The sequence below is a fragment of the Corvus kubaryi genome, unplaced genomic scaffold, assembly GCF_017639235.1.
Source record: "Corvus kubaryi isolate FWS band 111438036 unplaced genomic scaffold, C.kubaryi_AGA036_p1.0 68, whole genome shotgun sequence".
NCBI lineage: Eukaryota > Metazoa > Chordata > Aves > Passeriformes > Corvidae > Corvus > Corvus kubaryi.
In genome coordinates this window covers 7,250,384-7,271,921 of record NW_024582056.1, presented here as the reverse complement: position 1 = coordinate 7,271,921, position 21,538 = coordinate 7,250,384, and the positions used below count along the sequence as shown (strand labels likewise).

Genomic DNA, 21,538 nt, shown 5'->3' with positions numbered 1-21,538 from the left:
AATAATGAGAAGATTCCTCCCTGTTCCTTCTCCTACCCCAACCTCTTGATAAAGACCAGGTAAATTCATACTACAGGTGAAACCACTCGCTGTATAGTTCACTTCCTTGGATCGCTGCTGCCCTCTTCTGCTGGCTTCTCAGGGCTGCTGTGACACGGGGAGTTCTTGTATTGCACCAAAGGCCTCCTGTCTGTTGTGATGTTATGGCAGGTTGTGGAGTGAAATGCAGTGACTTTCCAGGACTGGGCTCCACAAAGAATTAGTTTTATTCAGGACAGTGCTGTCATATGTGGTTGGTACCCTTTTGTTATTACTTCACAGAGCCGCAAATGATGTGGAGTGCATGTGTTCTGAGAAATAGTCTGTCAGCATTGAAAAAGCTGACGCTGTTCTGGCCATGTTTCTGTAAAATGGACTTGGGCCAGCATGACTGGCAGTGCTGTAGCGTGCCTGTGTTGGGCATTTGTGCTGGTGCAGACCTGTGAGTACGTGTAATGCCTCCGAAACGTGGGGCTTGAAACCCAGCTTTCTGATGCAACACTTCTGGGGTGAAGCAATTTCCTCTGCATAGCTTCTGTAATTAAGTTTATTAAGAATTCTGGCACCCTGACAAATGGATGTATTGTATTATGAGGCACAGGGAAAGTGCTAGACGGAAGCCTGAAGATGTAGGAGGAATAAAGGCATGGCCAGCTAAGTCCAGAGGAGGGCCACAAAGATGATTAGAGGGATGGAGCACCTCTTTTATGAAGACAGGCTGGGAGAGTTGTGGTTGTTCCACCTGGTAAAGGCTCCAGGGAGGCTTTAGGGCAGCCTTCCAGTACCTAAAGGGGACTACAAGAGAGCTGGAGCAGGAGTTTTTACAAGGCCATGTAATGATAGAACAAGGGGGAATCGCTTCAAACTGAGAGAGGGCAGGCTTAGATTAGATATTAGAAATTTACTGTGGGAGTGGTGAGACACTGGAACAGGCTGCCCAGAGAAGCTGTGGATGCCCCATATCTGGAAGTGTTCAAGGCCAGACTGGATAGAGCTCTGAGCAACCTGGTCTAGTGGAAGGTGTCCCTGCCCACAGCAAGGGGGTTCGAACAAAATGATCTTTAAGACCCCTTCCAACCCAAACCATTCTGCAATTTTATGATATAAGGGCATACTAAGATGAAGCTATACAATTTTATTTCCATTGAAGCTGACACTGTTCCCAGGCCTGACTGCACAGTTTCTGCCCAGCCTTGTGCTCTTGCAGGGTGCCTGGCTGGCTCCTGGGCTCTCCTTGGTGTGGCTGTATTCCACCAGGTGCAGTCCAAGGGTGTGTGTGCTCCCAGAGGGTTTTTGACAGAGTTGGTGCAACCACCTGGGGGTGACAGATCTTCCAGAGGGGAATGAGTGACAGTACCACAACTGGGGCCAGCTCCAAGTGCACGGACAGGCATTCTCACTTCCAAACCCAGGTGTGTCTATTATGTTGTATTTATTTTGGTAATCTGTGTGTTCTTTCTGTTGAGTATCGACAGTTATCTTTTTTTTTTCTTTGCCTGAGTAACAGTAATTGGACTAAGATTTGCATGGCAGGTTGATAGACTTGGCAAGAATGAAGAGAAGCTCTTAATTACAGTGATGTAGTGACAGGCACTTCTGTGTACTGACCAAGAGCAAACATCCCTCCTAATGGTTGAGAGCATCCAGAAGTCAGTCAGCAGGCAAATGAATCAGGTAGTGGTGTCTGCTTCTCAAGACTGTGACCCTGTACAAGACTGTCACCAGGGGTTTCTTACCAATTACTGATTATGATGATGTGCAGGGACTTCTCTGAGCATGTTTACACATAGGCAAAATTGAACTTTTTTGCTGTGCTGGCTGAAATGTATAAATTGTTTCATTCCAAGGATGCCCTGATAGGAGCAGCTAAATTCTTTCTAAACAACTTGCATATGGGAAAAATAAAAACACAAAAAAGTCAGTCTCAAATACTCTGTGTGTGTGTGTAACTATGCATACTGAAGTTATAGTTTCTTTCATTCTTGTCTTCTTAGTAGTGTGATTTAGCCAGCCTTTAGGGACGGAGGGGTGGTGTCACAGATGGAGCAACTGAAAGTATCTGGCAGTGGGAGGAGGGTGGAGAATTTCTCAGAGCAAGCCTTGTAGTCTACAAAGGCTATGTACACTATGAGGGCAGTGCATGCTGCACTGCCGTGATGTGGCTGGCTAATAAGAACATGCCATCTTTCACCAGGGCTACATAAATAGCAAAAGCTTTACTTGCACATTCCCTGTGGCATGGCATTGCTCAGCAGTCCTTCCCTCTATGTCATAGAAAGACACACTGCATGGACAGGGGCACCTGCCCCAGAACAACACGCAGCACATGCACCTTTCCAAGCAAAAGCACACACACACACACACGTCTATGTAGCCTGTGCTGTAGGCTTGACTCCTGAGAAGACAGATGAAATTAGAGTTTTGTTGCAAGTTTGACTCAGTATGAAATAGAAACAGAGCACATTACATATATTTTCTTTATTGCTGGACTTTTTTTCCCAGTAAGTAGGCATGATTCCTTAAAGGCTGAGGTTTTTAACAACAGTAAGGTTTTTCAGGTTTCTTTTTTTCTTTTTTTTTTGCTGTGGACAAAAAGATACCTTTGAACAAAGTTTTGCCTTATATTACAGTATTTCTGTACAAAAATAAAAGTCCAAAATCAAATCATTATTAGCTGATATTCCCCAATTTATTTACAGGGTACTGTCAAGAACCTTCATCAGGCAACCAGGTAAAATAGAGAACTGTATTTAAGCAGTTGCATTGCATAATGTTGCGTTCTCTAGTCATCTCTGAAGGGCTCTGGCCTTTGGCAGTCAGTCTGGGTTGAAGAGTCCAGCCAGAAGTATAAAACAGTGATGTGTTTCAAAGAAAAAATTAATATTTAAAAACTTAAGCTGACATTATGGAGAATTGAACTGATAACTGTATTTCCATATTAGGGTAGTCTATAAATATTCTCAGCTACATCTCTCTTTATCATACAGCAGATACAGAATGCAGACTTCTGCTACGTATACGGTAATACATATTTGCAATAGTAAAATCAATGTATGAAAATTTTGGAATTTACTTGTTAATAAAACTGCTTATAAAGTAACCATACAACTGTAACAACTATAACTCTGAACTATTAAAATGTACAGAAAGACTGTTTACACCATTGCACATACTTATTCCCTTTGCTTCAAAAGACTTGTGAAATACAGAATAAAATTTGTCAAGTTTTACTGACAGCTCAAATATGCATGCACAACGTGCACATCCACGGAAGCAAGGGGAAACAAAGTGTTGGTGTCCATCAGGAAGGCTGCCAGCAGCACTCCAAAAAAATATACCTTGCTCTTCTTCCCTCCCCCTTCCCACCTGTATACAGGCCAGTAGATTAGTGCAGAATGGATGAATAATAACTTTGTTTTCAGTGTTCTGAAAGGACAAAGGAAATCCTCTTGACTTTTATCAGCAATTTTAGGACAATACAAGTTAGGCTTAATATTGTAAGGCACTTATTACTGCTTGTATTGCAGTGGATCGAGTCTTAAGGCATTTGTTGTATCAACTGAAGGTAATAATGCTTTGGAAAGTTTTGAATGAGCCAGCAGTTCTAGTATGTGACTATTTCAGCCGATTTTCCCCTGCCCCCCTGTGGTCTCTCTAAAACATTGTTTGAAGATATTCTCCATTGAAACTCTGGTTCTTGGTTAGCTTGTCAACAAAGGTGATCAATGTCCCCAGGTTGTTCTGAGGCCAAGGAGTGATAGATTCTATTTAGGGTGCAGTAGAACTGGTGTTGTTTTCACCTGGAGCTGCCCTGACTTCCATGACTACTCACGGATCGGGAGGTGCTGTAGCGTTTTTTCACGATCATACTGATGTAAGCTTTCATCAGCTTTGCAATGTCAACCACCTGCCAAGAGCATGAAGAGCACAGTTCTTAGTAAGGTAACAGTATGTGAATGAATTTCTTTGGACACTAACAATATAAAACTATCAAGCTTTCAACGAAGCCCTTTTGCAGTTAAACAAATAAAAATACTCAGCACTTCTACCCATGTCATTCTGTCTTCCCTTTACAAGGATCTTGAACAAATCTCTGACATTTGCAGCCATTACTTGAATTACTAAAGTGGCCTGGCTATCAGAACAGGAAGGCCACAATAACAAAACTACCTTGGCTCTTACCTCACTAGTTTCAAAAAGCAGTTCTCTTTCATCCACCACAATCTTGTAGGTGTTGGCAAGTGGAGCACCAAATGACAAGATATGTTCATACTGAAACACCTCCAGAGGCCTTCCTTCCCCACGCTTGTAGACAGAAACTGCATCGGCACTGACTCCAAGCCACAACTCCTGTGGGAATCCCCCTTCTTTACACTAGAGAAAAAAATGTAAATTAACAGCAAGGGGAACAGCAGGAGTCACACAACACTTACTGTTGGTGTTGTCTGTAACCACTTGTTAAAAAGTGCATATCGCTTGTCCCTTTTTGAATGTAGCCTTTTACACTTCGTATACTTGTTTGCAACCCATCAGGACAGCATTCTGTCCCTCTATTTTATGGTTAACTGGTGGATTTAAATAGCTACAGTGCTTGCTAATGGGAGTAGGCTTTTAATAGCTCAAAGTTTATTACATCAGCTGTCTGAGCATTGTGATAATGTATTTATGGTTTCACTGCTCTGGGGTGAAATCATCACCTATACAGTGTAAGTAGTTTGAATGTTCATACGGTCTTACCTCTACGTCAAAGAGTGTTGAACCATAGCCAGGCCATTCCTTAATCAAAGCCATGTACTTTGCCATGGCCTGCTCCTGATTCATCCTCTGGAGTTTTTTCCATTTGTCAATAATACTAGTCCTGGAAGCTGAGATTTCCTCTTTGACCCACATGTCTAACATCTGATCCTCCTCAACCTTCTGTTTGCTGACAGAGCCACTGCGGAAACTCCTCCGCAGTGTTCCTTCAAGAAAGCTGGCTCGTTTCTTCTCGGCCTTCTCTGACACAGTAAATGTTTTGGTAGACTGTGTAATCCTAGACTTCAGCTTTTGCAAGGGATAGACTTCCTCCAGTTCTGGTATGGTGGTGTGCACACTGTAATCTCCCTGAAGGTACTGAAGGCGCAAAGCTGCAAGGACCTGGAGGGTTTCCTCAGGAGCAGGATAATGTCCTTTAATCACTGCTTCGTGAGCCTGCCAAGGGGAAAAAAGGTAGCTTTTTATAAAGCAGCCTTTGAAAGAAATATGAGAAAACAAGGGGAGTAGATTTACTCTCAGGCAAATTCAGGACCTGAAATAAATGATCCATTAAATAAATCAAATGGGGTAAATCTCTTGGCTAATTTAAGCTGGATAAGACTGGGTTTACCAGAAGAACTGCAAGGCAACTGAGGAACCTGCTAAATGGGAATTACTTTTACTAGGACAGCTTTTAGTGAGCTCCCGTAACTAAGAGTAACTGAACTATGAAAAAGGAAAATAAAATGTAAAGGGGAGAAAACAGGATCTAAACATCTGATTGAGGAGAAACTCTGTGTTCAAGGGCATTAGGAAGAAACGGGTCTCTAGTTTTGCTCACTGCTATCAATAATCTAGCTGTGAAAACGGATGTTTCTGGCCAAACAAGCCAAGCTCTAGGACAGCTTTGTAATTTTACTGAGGGGAAACAATAAATCTTCAATGGATCCCAAATCAAGTTAGTACAATGTCAACGTATTGCAGTGCTCTGTAGCATCAGGGATGAGATTCTGAACCAAGAAGATTCTCCAAAATCCCAGCTCTCTGCAAACTCATTCAAACCTGTGGAAATGTGCAGCAGCTAGGTGTTTTCTTTCATATGACAGTAGTAGAGGAAACAAACACACATCGTGTCTGGAGATCCAGGAATTGCAAGTTTAGTAAACACACAGAGATAATTCACAGTTAAGTAACAACTAGTTAGTTTAGGTGTACAAAATGTGCCTTTAGACATGCAAAATGGTTTACTTGAGATTGTACACGTGCAGAAGAAAGAGCTGTCTTTTAGAAATGGAAGGCCAATATTTTAATGAGGAAGAAGAACTAAAAGATTTTCTTCAGCGCCTTATGATTATTAAAGGATTGAGACTTTAAAATAATGGAGACTGCAGAATTAAAATTGATGACAAAAGGGAATTTTCATAATTGTCTGAAAAAAGTTGATGACTGACATCAAAAGCAGATAATTAGAAAAAATAGAACAGAATTGATGTTAGAATGTATGTTACCTCTTCAAAGTATTGCTGTAATATTGCTGGTAGGGATTGAATGTCATGCTTTATAACAAATACTACTGGTTTTGGCAAGACATAAAGTATTTGGCTAAACACTACTCAGCACAGAATGCTGTGTGAAAACAATCTGTTTCAGCAAATGTGCTTGTTGTAGCTGCTCACAGAAAATTGCCTGAATCTGCCTCTTAAGCCAATAATGTAACGTAGCAGATTGGATGCAGAGTTCTCATAGATTTTCTTCTTGCTGTTTGAACTTCATCCCAGAGAGAGGCACTGGATGACTCTTCTAGAGGTAACAACAGACAGACAGAATGGCTGTGTTTCTAAGGCAACCTATTGCCCAGATCCTTCAGCCAACAATAAGCAGTTTTGGGCTGAGCGACAGTAGTAGGCTCTGGAAGGAGACTTTTGGTAGAGTGGTGATGTAATAGGGTGCCTTAAAGCCTAAACTGAACAAGGAAGAAATACTCCATTGCAGGGAAGATGTAGAAGGGGAAAACCCTTCATATGTATGAAAATTGAGGTATGTCAGTTCTTGATTGCATCCGTCTTGCTCACCAACAGAATGTCAGTGTCTTGGCATTGTAAAGAGCCAGAAAACAGAAATCTTAACCTTATACAGAAATCTTTATCTGTGTCTAGTGCCCACCTGAAAGAAGGTGACTGCTGGAAGAATTTTTAATCATTTGCAATATAGTAGAACAGGAGAAGGTCAATCAACAGTAATAAGTGCCATCAGTGAGTTTCTGTGTAACTACAGGGATTGTTATAATGGAAATCCAGCTGCTGATGCATTTAATTTTCATTATAAATCAATTTAACTTGTTTTATGTTTTGTAATATAGCTTCATTCTGAGCTCAGCACGTCCATTAAGTGGATTTCTGTTCATCAGAGATGTCTTAGAGTTACTGCTGAGACTGGACTGATTATACTATGGTACCTATGAAACAATCAGTTTTTGGAAAGATAAAAGGCTATTGCTCAATTAGTTCTGTACAGTTGCCAGCACGAGTCTTTTACTAATTAATTTGTTGCCACTTATACTTTTTTTCACTTTATTTCTTACAATTTCTTCAGAAAATGGTTTAAGAAGAGGAAAATTAAAAACAAGTATTATTCTTGCTTATGCAGCTTAGACCCAGTTATCCATTTTTCTACCACTGTACAGAAAGCAATTGGCAAGTAATGCAGAAGTAAGAAACGTAACACTAGAGAAATCATCTGTGCTTCACTTATGTCAGGATAGGCCTATTTTGACCACTGAACTGCTTCCTTTGCCCTTGATGCTTGAGTAGTAGTGCATTTAGTTGAACAGAATCAAAATCAAAACTCTCTCTGTGCTGCCTGGACCTCTTGCTTTTTTTCCTCTTCTTAGAAGTGCCTCAAAACAGAACCTTTGTCCTTTACCTGCTCAAACATAAAGGCAAATTCCACACTATCTTTTGGGACGTTTTCCGTGTCCAGGAAGCAGTAGAGCTTGAAGTAGAACTTCCAGTGCATCTCCCCAACTTCAGCAGTGGCAGCAAGCCTACACGGTTGTGTAAAGAGGGAGAGAGATCAGATCTGTGAAATCAAACTATTTTCTAAATTGCCACCTGCAGAATCTAAGCAAGGCATCAGCTGAATTTTGCTCTATGTGTGTCTGTGTATTTGGAGCCTACAGCAAAATCAAGGACTTACAAATGTTCAGTTCTCAAGTCAACTGTTTTTAACTCATATTCTCTTAGTAAACTTTGATTTTTAGATAAGTCAGGTGTTAATAGAGCAACATTATTAAGTCCTGTTATAAAACATAAGTGCACAACACTTAAAACATTCATTTTTTCCCCTTTTCTGGATAAAGGGTGCTGATTGCCATGCATACTACATAAGGATGATAAACAGGTATTTAGGCTTGTATTACATTTTCTTACTACAGTGCTATGGATGGTTTCAATTTTACTGGTAAGAGAAATGTTGTGATATTGTGGCGATTTCCATGTGAACTTAGATAACAGTTGGAATGGCAGTGACTGCCTGGAGGTCAGTTCTCACATCCACAATGGCAGTAATGGTGGAAAAATTTGTAATAGTGGAAAAGAAAATGTGGAAATAGTGATGAGAAATATTACTCTACTGATGTCAGGACAGAGGAAAACCAACACAAGTGTATAGGTGGCTATTAAGTCTTTTAAGAAAAAAAAAAAAAAAGATCCTTTTGTTCCAGAAATGCCATGTGTGTAATTCAGCTGCATCACCACAAACAAGCAAGTGAAAGAGAAAATTCAGCATTACTGACATTGGAAATTTATTTAATTGCTACTTATTAGCGTGAAGAGAGACTGAGAGGTACACTCACTTTTCAAACTTTGCCAAGACATCAGCGACAATGGTTCTGCTTTCAATTGCTTTATCAGTAGTTCCATTGTATTCAAACAAAGCAAACATATTTCTGCTATCCTCCATGGCCAAGCCACGAATTAACTTTTCAACCACCTAATGAAAAACAGCACATGAAAAAACCATAGCATGGAAAAGCAGTATCACAGAGTAAGACAGATACTTAGAAAAAAATTAGAGCTAGGTTTTGCATTAGGCTAAAAATGTTATTAACTTGTCCTCATCAGCCTTATTAATTGTCAAATTCCACTGTAATTTTTATTCTTTCAGAATATGTATGTGCTATCTCCTGGCCAGATAAAACACCTGTATTTTGCCAACTCAGCGTGAATCTTCCAGTTTTAGGAAGCAGCTTGGCTCTCATACACACCAATGTCTACTAAAGTTACTCCAATAATGCCCTCTGCCTAATTGCTTAGTCTTTCCTGTAATTCCTCCTGTAAGAAGGAACTACAGTTGGGTAATCCTCTGCAGCACAAAGACAGTTTTTATAGCAGAGACTTCTCCAGAACATACTGCAGGGAGGGACAGCACTGCAAGCCTTTCCTTCCCGGAAAGGAGACACTGGCAGAGAAAGCCCCAGTACTTCCAAAGTGCAACACTACTGCTGCCTTGGACTGGCACATAAAGGGGCACACTGATCTTGCTCCAGAGACATTTTGTCACCACCTCTCACCTCTCCAGCTGTAGTGTGTGAGTTGATTGTAATCTTACAGGAGCCCCCACCATGGCAATAAACTGTGGATGTCATCTCCTGCCTGCCAATCAGTGCTTCTATTTCATCCCGCGATGGCACAAACTCTCTGCATTTGGTTTTCTTCAGAGATTCATAAGTAAAAAGTGCGTATTTCTCCATTTCAGTTCCTGGAAACTGGTCACGAACCCTGTGAGACAAAGTTTATTACTTTAAGCTGCCAGTCTGTGAAGCTTGCTTATTTGAGAATTTTTTTCCCCTGGGACTATTTCTGTATCCAGTACACTCTTTAATTGACATGCTCCAAGTACAGACAAAGCTTTTAAATTACTGAGTTTGTTGGTGGACTAACTTTCCTAATGACACACTCTGCATTCTTCCATTGCATCACAGCAAAAGGAACTCCACATTCTGGTTAATGCTGAACTGCCAACAATGATTTATTATTATTTAATGTTCACTAATACTTTAACATTAGATTTGCGATCATAAGTTTGTACCTCAAATACATCTTTAAATATGATACTGTTCTTTTATGTGCATAATGCATACCTCATAAAATTAAGGTAAGTGGGATGAAGAATTTTTAACAGGTTGGTTTGGACTGTTGAGAATGGGGGTATAGGCTGCAAGTTGTTTAAGTTTATACAGTTACAGGAAGTGCCCCTTTTGCCAACATTAACCAATTGTGCATTCAACTTTGTGGCATTTTGCTTGATTCTTCAAATGAGTGCAATTGCATCCATATGACCAACTCATACACACTATTCCTACAGCATTTTCTTTTTAGATTCATTATTTGGCATAGTGTAGTGGTATAGCTAGTTTGCTAAGGGAATACATCTTCAAGTCTCGCTTCTAGATGTCTAAATACTGGTACAAGTTGTGATGCTTTAATAGTTCAAAGGTTCTTACCTTTTGAGATGAAACTTGAGATATTTGAGGATGCTGCGACTAGGCAGAAATGTGCAACTCATGCAGGTGAGTATTTGCCAGCTATAGAGGTTCCCCACGCTCCCAGGGTTAGGCACTTTATTGGTTTGCTTGATGAGCTGACAGTAGAGCTCATCTCGGAGAGGTCGTAAATCATGTCCTGTTTGGAGGATACCTTGGATTATAGGGATGGGATCAGACATAGACTCCAGCTGCTGTAAAGAATTAAATATCTTGATGGCTTCATCCTGCAGAGTTGTGTAGCCTTTGTCTTTCAGCACTGCAAAAGAAATATTAGGAGAGATGAGCTTAGATTGAGATATGAAAGAAAAAGCACTCAGGCTTAATGTGGAAATTGCCTAATGCTACTCTGACACCCTTGTTATGCAGGATATTAGAATCTCTATTTTCCACTTCAAATGTATGATGCAAACTCATTTTATGAGCTATTTTGCTATTGAGATTTGTTTCAAATTTAATAATTTAAAAGGTGTATCTTGATTGATCATTTTTTGTCACTCTTGGGGCGGTCACAACAGACACAGACAGTGCCTCGGACAAAGGGCAAAAAACCATTTATTAAACAAAGCAGCCTCTTTTATACACCTTTTGTATGTTGTCATTTGTGTTACATATTCATTGGCTGCTAAACTACCACAAAAGACTCATTGGCCATTATTAACTATAACATATTGTCATTGGCTACCTGTGGCATAAGCATTCAAGCATTCAGAAAAATAACAGGTGCAGATATGTTGCTGTTTTTCTCCTTCTATTGTTTAACTTTCTTGCTTCTGTTGATACTACATTCTCATGGGTAAAAACTAATTGCTTTTCTTCTCACGGGCTTTTCTCACGAATAGAAGTTAACCATGTCCAAATTAAGGTCTGCGAAGCCTCCAGACCTGCTGTTGGCCTTAACAATTTTTTGTGATGGATAGTCTTTTTTCCTGAGCAAGTCACACTGCTGAAGTCCCATATCACACTCCATATTAACCTCCCACCCTCCTCCCACGGATGAAACTTGTGGTCTGAGTAATACTTTGTTTAATATGCAGTTGCAAAATAAATTAACCAAATCCTTTTTAAGAACACCAAGTTCGCAATCATCAATAGTTCTGAACCATTCATTCAAAAGAGACTTCTAAATTAGTGCTTGAATAAAGAATATTAAAAGAGATGATTACACTCATTTCAGGACTAAACAAGCATTACTTTTTAAAACCATGTACACTCATAAATGTTTTTTCCCATAAATAAGGATTCCTATCACATCTGATAAAACGTACATCTGTTAATTGGAAGCTGTGGCTGCTGCAGGTTCCCACATGGGGTAGGAAGCAACAATAATTGGAGGAGGAGAATATGATTCAAGGAGACTGAATGAATCAGGTTTAGCTGCTTATTTCAGTGCAAGACTTTTCAAACTCAGTCTTCTTAGCTGTGTTGCTGAAAGCAATAGCAACCTTCCCTTCTGTAACGCTCTTGCAGGGACACCACAAGCCCATGGCTCTATGCTAGGCAAACTGCTATTCTCAAAAGAGCACGGGGAAACTTGTCTATTTGTATTATAAACATGTATTTTGCCTACCATTACTTCACTGTAGACTTAAAAAAACTAAACCCTGGTTTAGTCTTTCATAAGGAAAAGTGGTTCTATTATTGGAAAACTTACAGTTTAGATTGATGTCCCCATATGGCAGTGGCAGTAATGGTGAGTGCAATGGATGATGAGTGTAACGGAGAATAGGATTCCTCTTATAAATCTGTTCAACCACATCAGCATTCAGGCAGTTTTCCTATTGGGGTGAGAAAAAAAACAGGATTTGGGGTCCAGCTTTAGAATAATGCAATGCTTTGTGCCCTTAGGTTGGTAGTAAAAAACTAAGCAATCGGTGTTACCAACACTATTTGGTGCTAAATGCACTTGTGGGTGCTGTGGCTGCCGTGGCATGCTGTGGGCTATGAATGCTTAGTACCTGCCAACCTCAGGCCTTGGATGGGCTTGTTTTATCTGTGCCGTAAAAAACCAAACTACAGCAGAGCTGCAGGACACCAAAATCATAAGTAGTGTGAAGTATCATAACAATTTTTGAAGTGTGTTTTCATTTTATCTTCATTTTTACTCCAATAATTCGTAATGGGAATTATGACATCTGTATTCAAGATTTATTTAAAAGTACTTCTCCAGCATAACTAATTGGCCTTTCAGTTAGAAATTGCAGGAGCTACCAAACAAAACAGTCCAGAAAAAGTGCTGCTGTAAACCTGATACACCCAGTCCAACATCCAAATACTGCTCTTACTGTTCCTCTTAGGCCAAGTTTGACAGATGTGTGACCACTGTCTTCCAGCAGTCCTGAACTTCCATATATTTCTCCTGCTCTGAGAAACAGCATTCACAGTCTTGGAACCAAGGACTTAGTATGTCTTTTCCATGAGAGAAGGGGTGGCACTCTAAGGGAGAAGGTCAGTAACAGTTCTCCCCTCTTGCCTATTTCTTTGATCTCTTGTGAGAATCATCATCCTCTCTCCTAAATGCACATTAGCAAAAAGCTGCAGAAGGACATTCTCTGGCTGTGCATGCACTGTCTCCAATGAGACCATAAACGGTGAGCATGAAATGAGTATTTTTCTCATCACACAGAGGTATGAGGTGCTTAACCCATGCTATCATAAAAAAAGAAAAGAACCAAAATGACAAAAAAAACCCCAGAGGAGCTGTCTAGTCCACATCCTGGTGTGCTGCTCACTGTGGACAGAGTCAAACACGTCTGCTAACTCATCAACCTGCACACTGCGCTCTACTGCCAGGTGTAGCCATGTCTGTCAAGTTACACAAACCAGTAAAACTTGTTACTGTTTTAATGGAAAAAAGTTATCCCTCTTGCCCTCCAAGCTGCACTTCAAAGTTTGCTCTTCTACTGTTTAGACAGAAATTCCTTTATCAGGTCAGAGAGTACATTCAGGTTTCACAATTTTAGTCCATGTCACCGTGTAATTAAAACATAATTTTCTGCTTTATTACCCAATATGGCAAAGCCAAAATAAAGATTTAAGCAACCGTTCTTTCTCACCCCACGCCATCCTGCTTATGCCCACCTTAATATCCTGAATAAGCTGCTGAGTTGGAGTATCAATGGGTGCCTTTGTGTCAATCACGTTCTGGATGGCACTTGACCAGCGGGTCGCCTCATTAAGCAATTTCGTATAGAGACGGTAACAGTGTTTGCGTCCGTACACGGTCACGTTCCAGTAACCTGGCACAACAGCAAAACTGGTCAGCATGCAAGCTGCAGCCCAGCACACACCCACTGCTGCATCCCAGATCATGCTGGCAGTCTTTCAGGAACTATAGCTGTACGAGTTATTAAGTATCATAATACAGATACTGTGGTATTAAAGGAGATTTTCTCCTTTAAAGAAGCCTAGGAGCAGCCTCAGACTACAACTATGCATCATGCAGCCTCCTGTTTTACCCAGTAATCTTAGTAAAAATGACTGCAAGACAACGCTGTTAATACTGTAGAGTACTGTTAGCTCCACTGTAGCTTGTGGGCCCTACTTCTCCAGTCCTGTGACAGGAATATCTGAGACAGACTTGCTTTTCACTCAGGAGTCTTTCATAGTCTGTGGCATATGTACAAACAGGTACAAAGCACAAACTACCTCGTCTGTCATTAATTTTACACCAATGAAGTGGAAACTATGATAGAAAGAGCATTTCAGTTCAAATTCTCTCTCTGCATCATTGTATAGGCTTTTTATGAAACAGATCCAATAAAAGGAAATGTGTTTCATCTTTCACTAGTGAAAGCCTCTTTGAAGTGTCAGTGACCCCAATGTGATAATACAGGACTGTCAACAGTCACTTCTCATTTGCAAACAGACGCTTCCGAGTTGAAAACCAGTTTTGAAAGTGCACAGTGGAGCTGACTCAGGTGTAATATGTAGGTTACCACAAACTGGACTCTAATTCTGGATCTCCCTATACCTGCTCCACCAATGTTGGCCCTCAAGAGTTCCTCAGCACAAAAAATAAGGTACGAGGAGAGTGCTACCTATGTCTCTCCCCAGGTCTTTGATGGTAAGCACAAGTGTTCACACCAAGTTGGTAGCAGTGTCAGTCTGCGATAATTTGAATGTTGGTGAGAACAAATTTTACTCTTCCATACACTACTTTTGTTTTTTCACCCAGTAACACCCTGTAGAACACTTCAGTGACTTGGAACCCATTTGTTCATGGAACTGCACCCATAATAATCCATTTAAAATATTCTTATGCATTGTTTCTTGCATTACTAGCTACAAGGACAGAAGGCATACTTGAACAAGAGCAAACAATTACCTGTTTCTTTGAAGATTTTTTCATCAGGTGGGACCACTGAGCAGAGGCTGTTCAGGACCAGTGTACCCAATTTCAAAGCATTTTTCTCCGAACTCTTGTAGTAGTCCAAAGAGTTGTGTGTCAAAACAAACCAACGCTTCTTTAGTTTTAATGAGGACATCTTTGGGTTGTTCTTTACTTCCTTGTGTAGCCATCCTGTTAAGGACACAATTTGAATCACACTTCTTTTTCTTGAACAGAGTTGGACAAAAGTAGGTTGCTAAAAGTTGGTTGTATACTTTCAACAACAACAAAAACATTGTGTGAATTGATAAGCTCACATATTAAACAACATCAAGTAAAATTCCCAAACAATGAAATTATAAAGATAAAATTAATGAGAACCTTTCAATTTTGATGTTTTACTAGAAGAATTATTCTGTCATCTTACAAAAACACTTTTGTCATCATTACAGTGTTTTCTTACATGGCACAGCAAGAATATAATTTCAGCTGAATTAATTTGTGAGTAAACTCCACCACACAAAGATGAGGCTGCAACACTAACCATGTTGGCATATTACCCACATTGTATTGTGGGAACAATCTCTTCAAAGCATAATGGATGTTATTTACTTTTTACTGCCCAGTCAGTTCTTACCCCTCACAATGAATTCTTGTCCCTCCACTCTAGTGTCCCCCTTTGACCTCTGGAGCAGGGTTATCCAGTGATGCATCTCTTCAGGAGTGTCAGCATTACAGTGAAGAACACGATTAGCAGTGATGATCACAAATGAATTTGGTCTATGAAAATAAATGACAATTGAAACAGCCTTTATAATCAATATACCTACTGTTTATCTCACTCCCCATAACCATAAAAACTGTTCATTGTTTGCATTTTCTATTCAGACAAATACTGTCCACCTCCAATGCATTATTTATTTATCACCTAAAGAAAAATATTAAGCATTTGAAAAAACTCAGTTATGTTACATTCACACCAAAATGAGAGGGCTACGAATGGTGGGAAAGTTTACATTAAATTGCAATTTTTCATATCTCAAAATAAATCTGCGGTGAGAAGAACTTCCAATCTTTAATCAGCTTTGGATGTGAATCAGAACTGTTTCAGGGTCAGATCTATTTAGAGTGTCTGCTTCAGTAGCTACATTAGCTAAAACAAACTACAGTATACAAAGGTCTATAGTAAAGCAGCATGTGAACACGGATTCTTTTATTTTTAATGCAGTGCAACCCAATTCACAGAGAATACAATCTATTTTTAATGAGAGTCTGGCTTTTACCCAGTCCTACACCAGGATTCACTGAAGCATGAAGAACTAGTCCAAGTGAAGTGTGCTGATGGCTCTCTGGATCAGACAGGCAGGTTCCTCAGCCTACAACGCTTTCTTTAACCCTTTATCATTAATTTTTCATCCTGGAGCAAACCCCCAAAACAAAACATAAAATTCCCCCACAAGACTAAAAAATCCATGTGAAAAATGCATATAAGAGAAATGCTTAACTTGTTGCATTAGCTTAATGCAGGAGAAATGCTAACTTAAAATTGTGAAAGCTTTGGACATTTGTATTGTATTGTTTATGAAATGGGGGCTTGTAAATTCAGTGTTACTTCTGGTATCAGTGTTTTGGCAGGCCAAGGACAAAGCAATAACTTAAAACCAGCTGTTTTACACATGTACACAATGAGGAGAAACTGAAGTGAGCCCTACAGTTCAAATAACACCTCACATCCAGTAACCTTATAAACTAGTCATAGTCTGAACCCAGTTTACTTTTTATTTCCCAAAACACCATTAGTAGTTCAAGAACTAAGAATATCCTGACATTTTTGTTGTTTTTATGCTACACTCTCTTCTTTGTTACAAGACATTTTTATTCTGGGGAAATAATTTTCATCCCTGAAGAATACAACATTCATGAATGAGAAGCAGAACAGAAAAAAAAAATTAAAATTAATTTTTCTACCTACTACATTACTAAAGAACTCAAAAATCAGCTGTTCTTTTTTTCAGGAGTATTATTCGTAGAAATGAAAGAAATATTTAATCTTCCAGTATTGGGTCACTTTAGGAGCTGAAGAGCTCATGTATGAAGCAGTGTCATGGAAGTTACTGAAGCCCCCACAAAATGCACCATCATTCCTATTCCATCTTTTAACATGGGGTATTTAGTACTATGAAAAGGGAGGCAATAATGAATCATCAATACATGGTTGGCCAGTAGAATACAGAGACTAAAGCATAAAGTCTCTGATTTTGGCTAGAGAAATGACAAAAAGAAAGTCACCAGGCATGGTTCTGACTTACCTATCTGGATTGTCAGCAGCACAGACAGAATCAATTAGTCCTACATCGAGTGTACCCTATAAACAAATATCCAACCAGAAAATGAGGAAGACATTCACTATTACATTACTCACAGTACTCTTCTGAGAGACACGTGAAAGAAAAAGCAGCTTTGACCAACAAAATGAACTGCAGGTCTGGGCATCAGTTTCTCTTAATCATTAAAACTGCTGAGGGGAAAACTAAGAGACTTGGATGAACAGAACCAGTAAAAGATTATTTGTAGTTAGGATGGAGGCAGCTCAAAAACTGCTATTTTCTATACTTTCCAACATTCTTGAATTTTTCACTGAAAACAGCATGCCAATATAAATGGCACCCTCTCAAACTTCTAAAGCCATTAAGCAGAAGTTTTTGTTTTCCTTTGCTTGATATTAGGTTCCAAATGTATTCCATTAATTACCAATGTATGTTGTACAGAATGATAAATGCAGGATCAGAGAAATCTCAAATTTTTAACTCCTGGGTTTTTAATTTACTCATTAACAGTATCTTTGCAAAATTTCAAAATCAAGTATGCACTGTGATGTGATAGGGAAGTGGACCAGAAAAAAACACTCCCAAAACCAACAGTCATTTTTCATCAAGGTGAATGATGGGAGAGCCACACTCTCTCCTTGTACAGCTACAGGACCAAGGACATGGAAGCTCTAGCCAGTGTCACAGCTACCACCACATTTAAAGAAACTAGGCTGTGACTCAGAAGCTGTGGCCACCACAGTGCCCCTGTTTTCTAAAAATATTTGGTTTGAAAAGTTCTTCAGATGTGTACTTACCACAGCATTCTGTGGATTTGCCTGCTCATCATGCATCTCCCGGATCTCCTGCTCTGTGGACGCATGGACTTGACTCAGTACACTGAACCACTGGCTGGGGAGAGAAAGGCAGCAGTGTAAGTAAAATTTTGGCTCTGCACAAGCCTTCTGTCACCTTTGTTCTGCAGAGATCTAGCAGGTTCTGCAGGTTTTTGAAATTGCTTAAGATTCCTTTTGTCAACAGGCAGCAAGGCTTTATGTCAGTTCAAGTAACACTGGGTGCAAGCAAGCCCCTCCAGATCTCCCGTCCAAGCTTGTGTCATTCCCTTCTTCCTGACAGCAAGTACCTTGTACACTAAGTGGCACCTCTGAAAAACTGCTGTAAGCATACTGAAGCATCTGAGTGCTTGGAGAGTCTTTGTAAAACATTCACATATTTCATCTGGAATAAAATACATTACTAGCTACTCACAAAGCCTTTAATGGGAATCCCAACCTTCAGATTATAAATTGTGCTGCACTGATAGCATGACTGGTAGTAATTTCTTACAGTGAAAATTCTGCAAAGACCACCCAAGTCCACTGAGCTCTCTGTGGAGAGAAGCACAACTGAGAGGGAAAAAAAGAATAAAACCCCCAAGCAAATAGCTCTACAGTTTTTGTTGTCTATGGAGCACTGAAAAATCCAGCTGCTGGAAGGACGAGCAAATCTGTGCCACTCCAGTGGTACTGTGTATATCCACAACGGGAAAGTGGCAGAGAGGTTTCCAGCGCTTCAGCCCCTAGTCCTGAGCAGCAATTGCAGATGGATTTAATTCCAGCCACACCTTCTGCTTCTGGGAAACCTCTATCCTTCTGGCACTTGTATATGATAAAACTCAACTGCTTGAAGGAATCCCATTGAAATCTGAGGGCAGATCTTGGCCCGTTCAACAGGTTCCTGAATGCCATTCTTTGAGATATGAATTTGCCATTCTAATGAAAACCACCTGGGGCCAAGTTTTCAAAGGGCTCAAAAGCCCAGCCTTTAAAACAGACTCCTCACTTTCCAGCAGAGGCTCCTCAGCCACCACGGGGTTGAGGAAACACATGCAGTGTTTCTACTGGTCTTAAATATGGAGTTATCTTTCCTGCAATTGCTTTTAGTCATGGAATTTATGCCTAGGACACTAAAGAGCTGCCTCCTTAAGTCCAGCATTCAGAAGCCAACTGTTCCCCAAAATGTACATTTCTGGAGCTCCTAAAATAGCTTGAGAAAAACTGTGTAGGCTGTCAAACGGTACCATTGCTGCCATATCCTAAATCCATTTTATCGGCTTACGATTTTATTAGAAACAGTGCTAGCAACGAAGAGAAACAAAGATTGAGAGTGCCAGACCATAAAGCAGATGAGAACATATTTAGTTCTGATTCTTTTTTTAAGACTCAGACACCCACAGAGAGGCTGTGCTTAACACTTTGCTGGATGTAAGGCAATGCCACTAAAAAAGGAGGGAAGCTGTCATCTAGAGAGGAGGAACCACCAGCTGAAGAAAGTAAAGAAACTGAAGAAAACTAAGCCTCATCTACTAAAAAATTCCCATAAATTAAATTCAGCTTTCCTTTCTGGGCTCAGGAATTGCAAATGTATTTAAATGTGAAACTTCTATTTCAATTTTAAAAAAAAGACTTCATAGCACTGTATGCACATTTAGTGATAATTTATGGATGGATTTTAAAGAACAATTCAGAGTTTTCCTGATTTCATTTAATCTTTGTGTAAACAATGAAAATGAAATGAATCATGGCACTTTGCAAACGACAAAGGCAGACTTTACTTTTGCTTTCTTCCCTTTTGGGACCTCCTTTGTCTTTCAGCTGAGTCCCAGGACACACAAGTAGGGAAAAAAGACATGCTAGGGATTTCAAAGGAACAAACCCTCAGCAATGCCTGCCCACTGAAGCATTACTTCTTTCTTCAAATACATTTCCACAATCAAAAATAGTAATTAATCTTTTGGGGGCCTGTGCCGTGTTTTTCTTGGTTTTTCCCTTCATTTGAACAAAAAGCAACCCCAGATCCTGATCTAGCCCAGGTACAAAATATTTTTTCAATTGCAGATGCAGATCAAACACAGCCCAATGATTCATACTTCACAAGGCTTTGTTAACAAGGCTTTGACTTAAGCCTGTCTGCAAATCCTTACACATCTCCCTCATTAAGTCTCTGCATTGAGTGAGAAAAAAGAAACATGAAATACACTGGTAAAAGGTAATTTAATCTGGCTGGTTTGTTATTCGTACTCTACACAACAAGAGCGTGCAGTGTCTCCTCCTCCATCTTTAAGAAAGAAATGAAGGAGATGCATGGCAATAGACAAGTCTGTGTGCTGATAATTGCTTATTGGTCCCTAGGGTATGTACATGTCTGGTAGAAGAGACTTTAGCTATGCCTTAGTTTTAAAGCATGCTTACATCCCACAAGAATCTTAATAGTAACTGCTAGAAAGGTCCTAAGTTATTTCAAGGATAACTTTAAGGAGGCCTAAAAAAAGGAGAAAAGATTTTGCATTGCTACATCTACATCTGTACTCAGGGTCCTGTGACACAAGAAGGTGTTCTACCTTTACAAAGAACAGAACACCAAACAACTTTTGAGGCTTCTGAGCAAAGTAGTTCAAGTGATGTTGACAAAGGCATCCTGTATTCTGGCCTTGGGGCAGCAAGGCAATGGGTAATAAGCTCTGATTACTAAGTTAACTTTATTTAAATGCTTGATTTTTATAGGCAAGCATATTATTATCTTGCATGAACTGTAGCACAGGGATTTTTTTCTTAAAGATGCTCTACAACTGATCTGACAAGTCAGACTTGCTCCTCACCTACTGCCTCCCCCCTATGGTTAGATATGGATCCTATAGCAACAAAAGCAAGACCCTTTTAAATATGTAGAAAGGGAAGCATTCTCTTACACACTCCTCTGACATGAATATGCTTTTGCTCTAAAATACAGCGACTGCATTACAATTTCCATCTGAAAAAATTTTAGGCTCTGCTTAGACAAACAGATCCCACCCCTGAGAACAAAATGCTTCATTTCAGCCAGACTACAAGGTCTGAAATATTGATTTGATCGATGCAGCTAAACACAGGAGGGTAATCCACAAGCCAAACATCAGTGGCTAACGACTTCCTCTCTACAGACAAGCTGTTTCAGAAAGTTGCTAGTAACACATGGATAACAGCCAAATTCTGGGCAAATTTTCACTGGCAATCTGACTCTTCCCAGTAGCTGTCTGCCACAAGGTTTTCTCCTCAGCAGGCCTTTCAAAAACCATGTTAAAAGCAACATGTTTAACACAGCCCGAATATTTTGTGACAGTGGTCAAACAAATTAGTGACGAGCCGAAGTCAGAATGGCGTAGAGGTTAAAAAGGAAAAGATAAGGAAAAGAAGATAGGCCTGATGATTTTCATACCTTGCATCCTCAGGAGATTCAGCAATTAAGTGGTAGGTCCTATCACTCATTATTAGATCAATACCATTTTCTTTGCCTGTATTATCAACAATCTCTCTGGAAAAAAGAAAAACACCAAGATTGAGCACTACAGATTGTCAACATTTTGAAAAAACTCTGTCCTGCTGAGAAGCTCACAAACTACTGATACTTACAACAGCAGTCAGTCTTCATCAGGTTCATTTGCAAGACTCACAACATGATTTATCAGACAGAGTATTAGTTCACTGAACTACAGCTGTGTTTTCTGCCTACACAGTACAAATATTCAAACTACTAAGAATGTCACTATAC

The 21,538-nt window shown here is 39.8% G+C and overlaps 1 protein-coding gene across 1 annotated transcript in view; it reads right to left on the bottom strand.

Annotated features, from left to right (window-relative positions):
- Nucleotides 1-2,502: 2,502 nt before the first annotated feature.
- Nucleotides 2,503-21,538, bottom strand: part of MYO10 (myosin X) — a 162,435-nt gene continuing 143,399 nt past the window's right edge. Inside the window, exons 28-41 of the mRNA XM_042048727.1 lie at nucleotides 21,206-21,301; nucleotides 17,770-17,863; nucleotides 16,955-17,010; nucleotides 15,283-15,425; nucleotides 14,643-14,837; nucleotides 13,397-13,554; nucleotides 11,970-12,093; nucleotides 10,277-10,574; nucleotides 9,344-9,551; nucleotides 8,627-8,763; nucleotides 7,696-7,816; nucleotides 4,777-5,229; nucleotides 4,222-4,413; nucleotides 2,503-3,946 (exon numbers count right to left, since the gene is read on the bottom strand). Coding sequence (XP_041904661.1) covers nucleotides 3,836-3,946; nucleotides 4,222-4,413; nucleotides 4,777-5,229; nucleotides 7,696-7,816; nucleotides 8,627-8,763; nucleotides 9,344-9,551; nucleotides 10,277-10,574; nucleotides 11,970-12,093; nucleotides 13,397-13,554; nucleotides 14,643-14,837; nucleotides 15,283-15,425; nucleotides 16,955-17,010; nucleotides 17,770-17,863; nucleotides 21,206-21,301 — 2,386 coding nt within the window. The 3' untranslated portion in view covers nucleotides 2,503-3,835. The remainder of the gene's footprint in view (nucleotides 3,947-4,221; nucleotides 4,414-4,776; nucleotides 5,230-7,695; nucleotides 7,817-8,626; nucleotides 8,764-9,343; nucleotides 9,552-10,276; nucleotides 10,575-11,969; nucleotides 12,094-13,396; nucleotides 13,555-14,642; nucleotides 14,838-15,282; nucleotides 15,426-16,954; nucleotides 17,011-17,769; nucleotides 17,864-21,205; nucleotides 21,302-21,538) is intronic.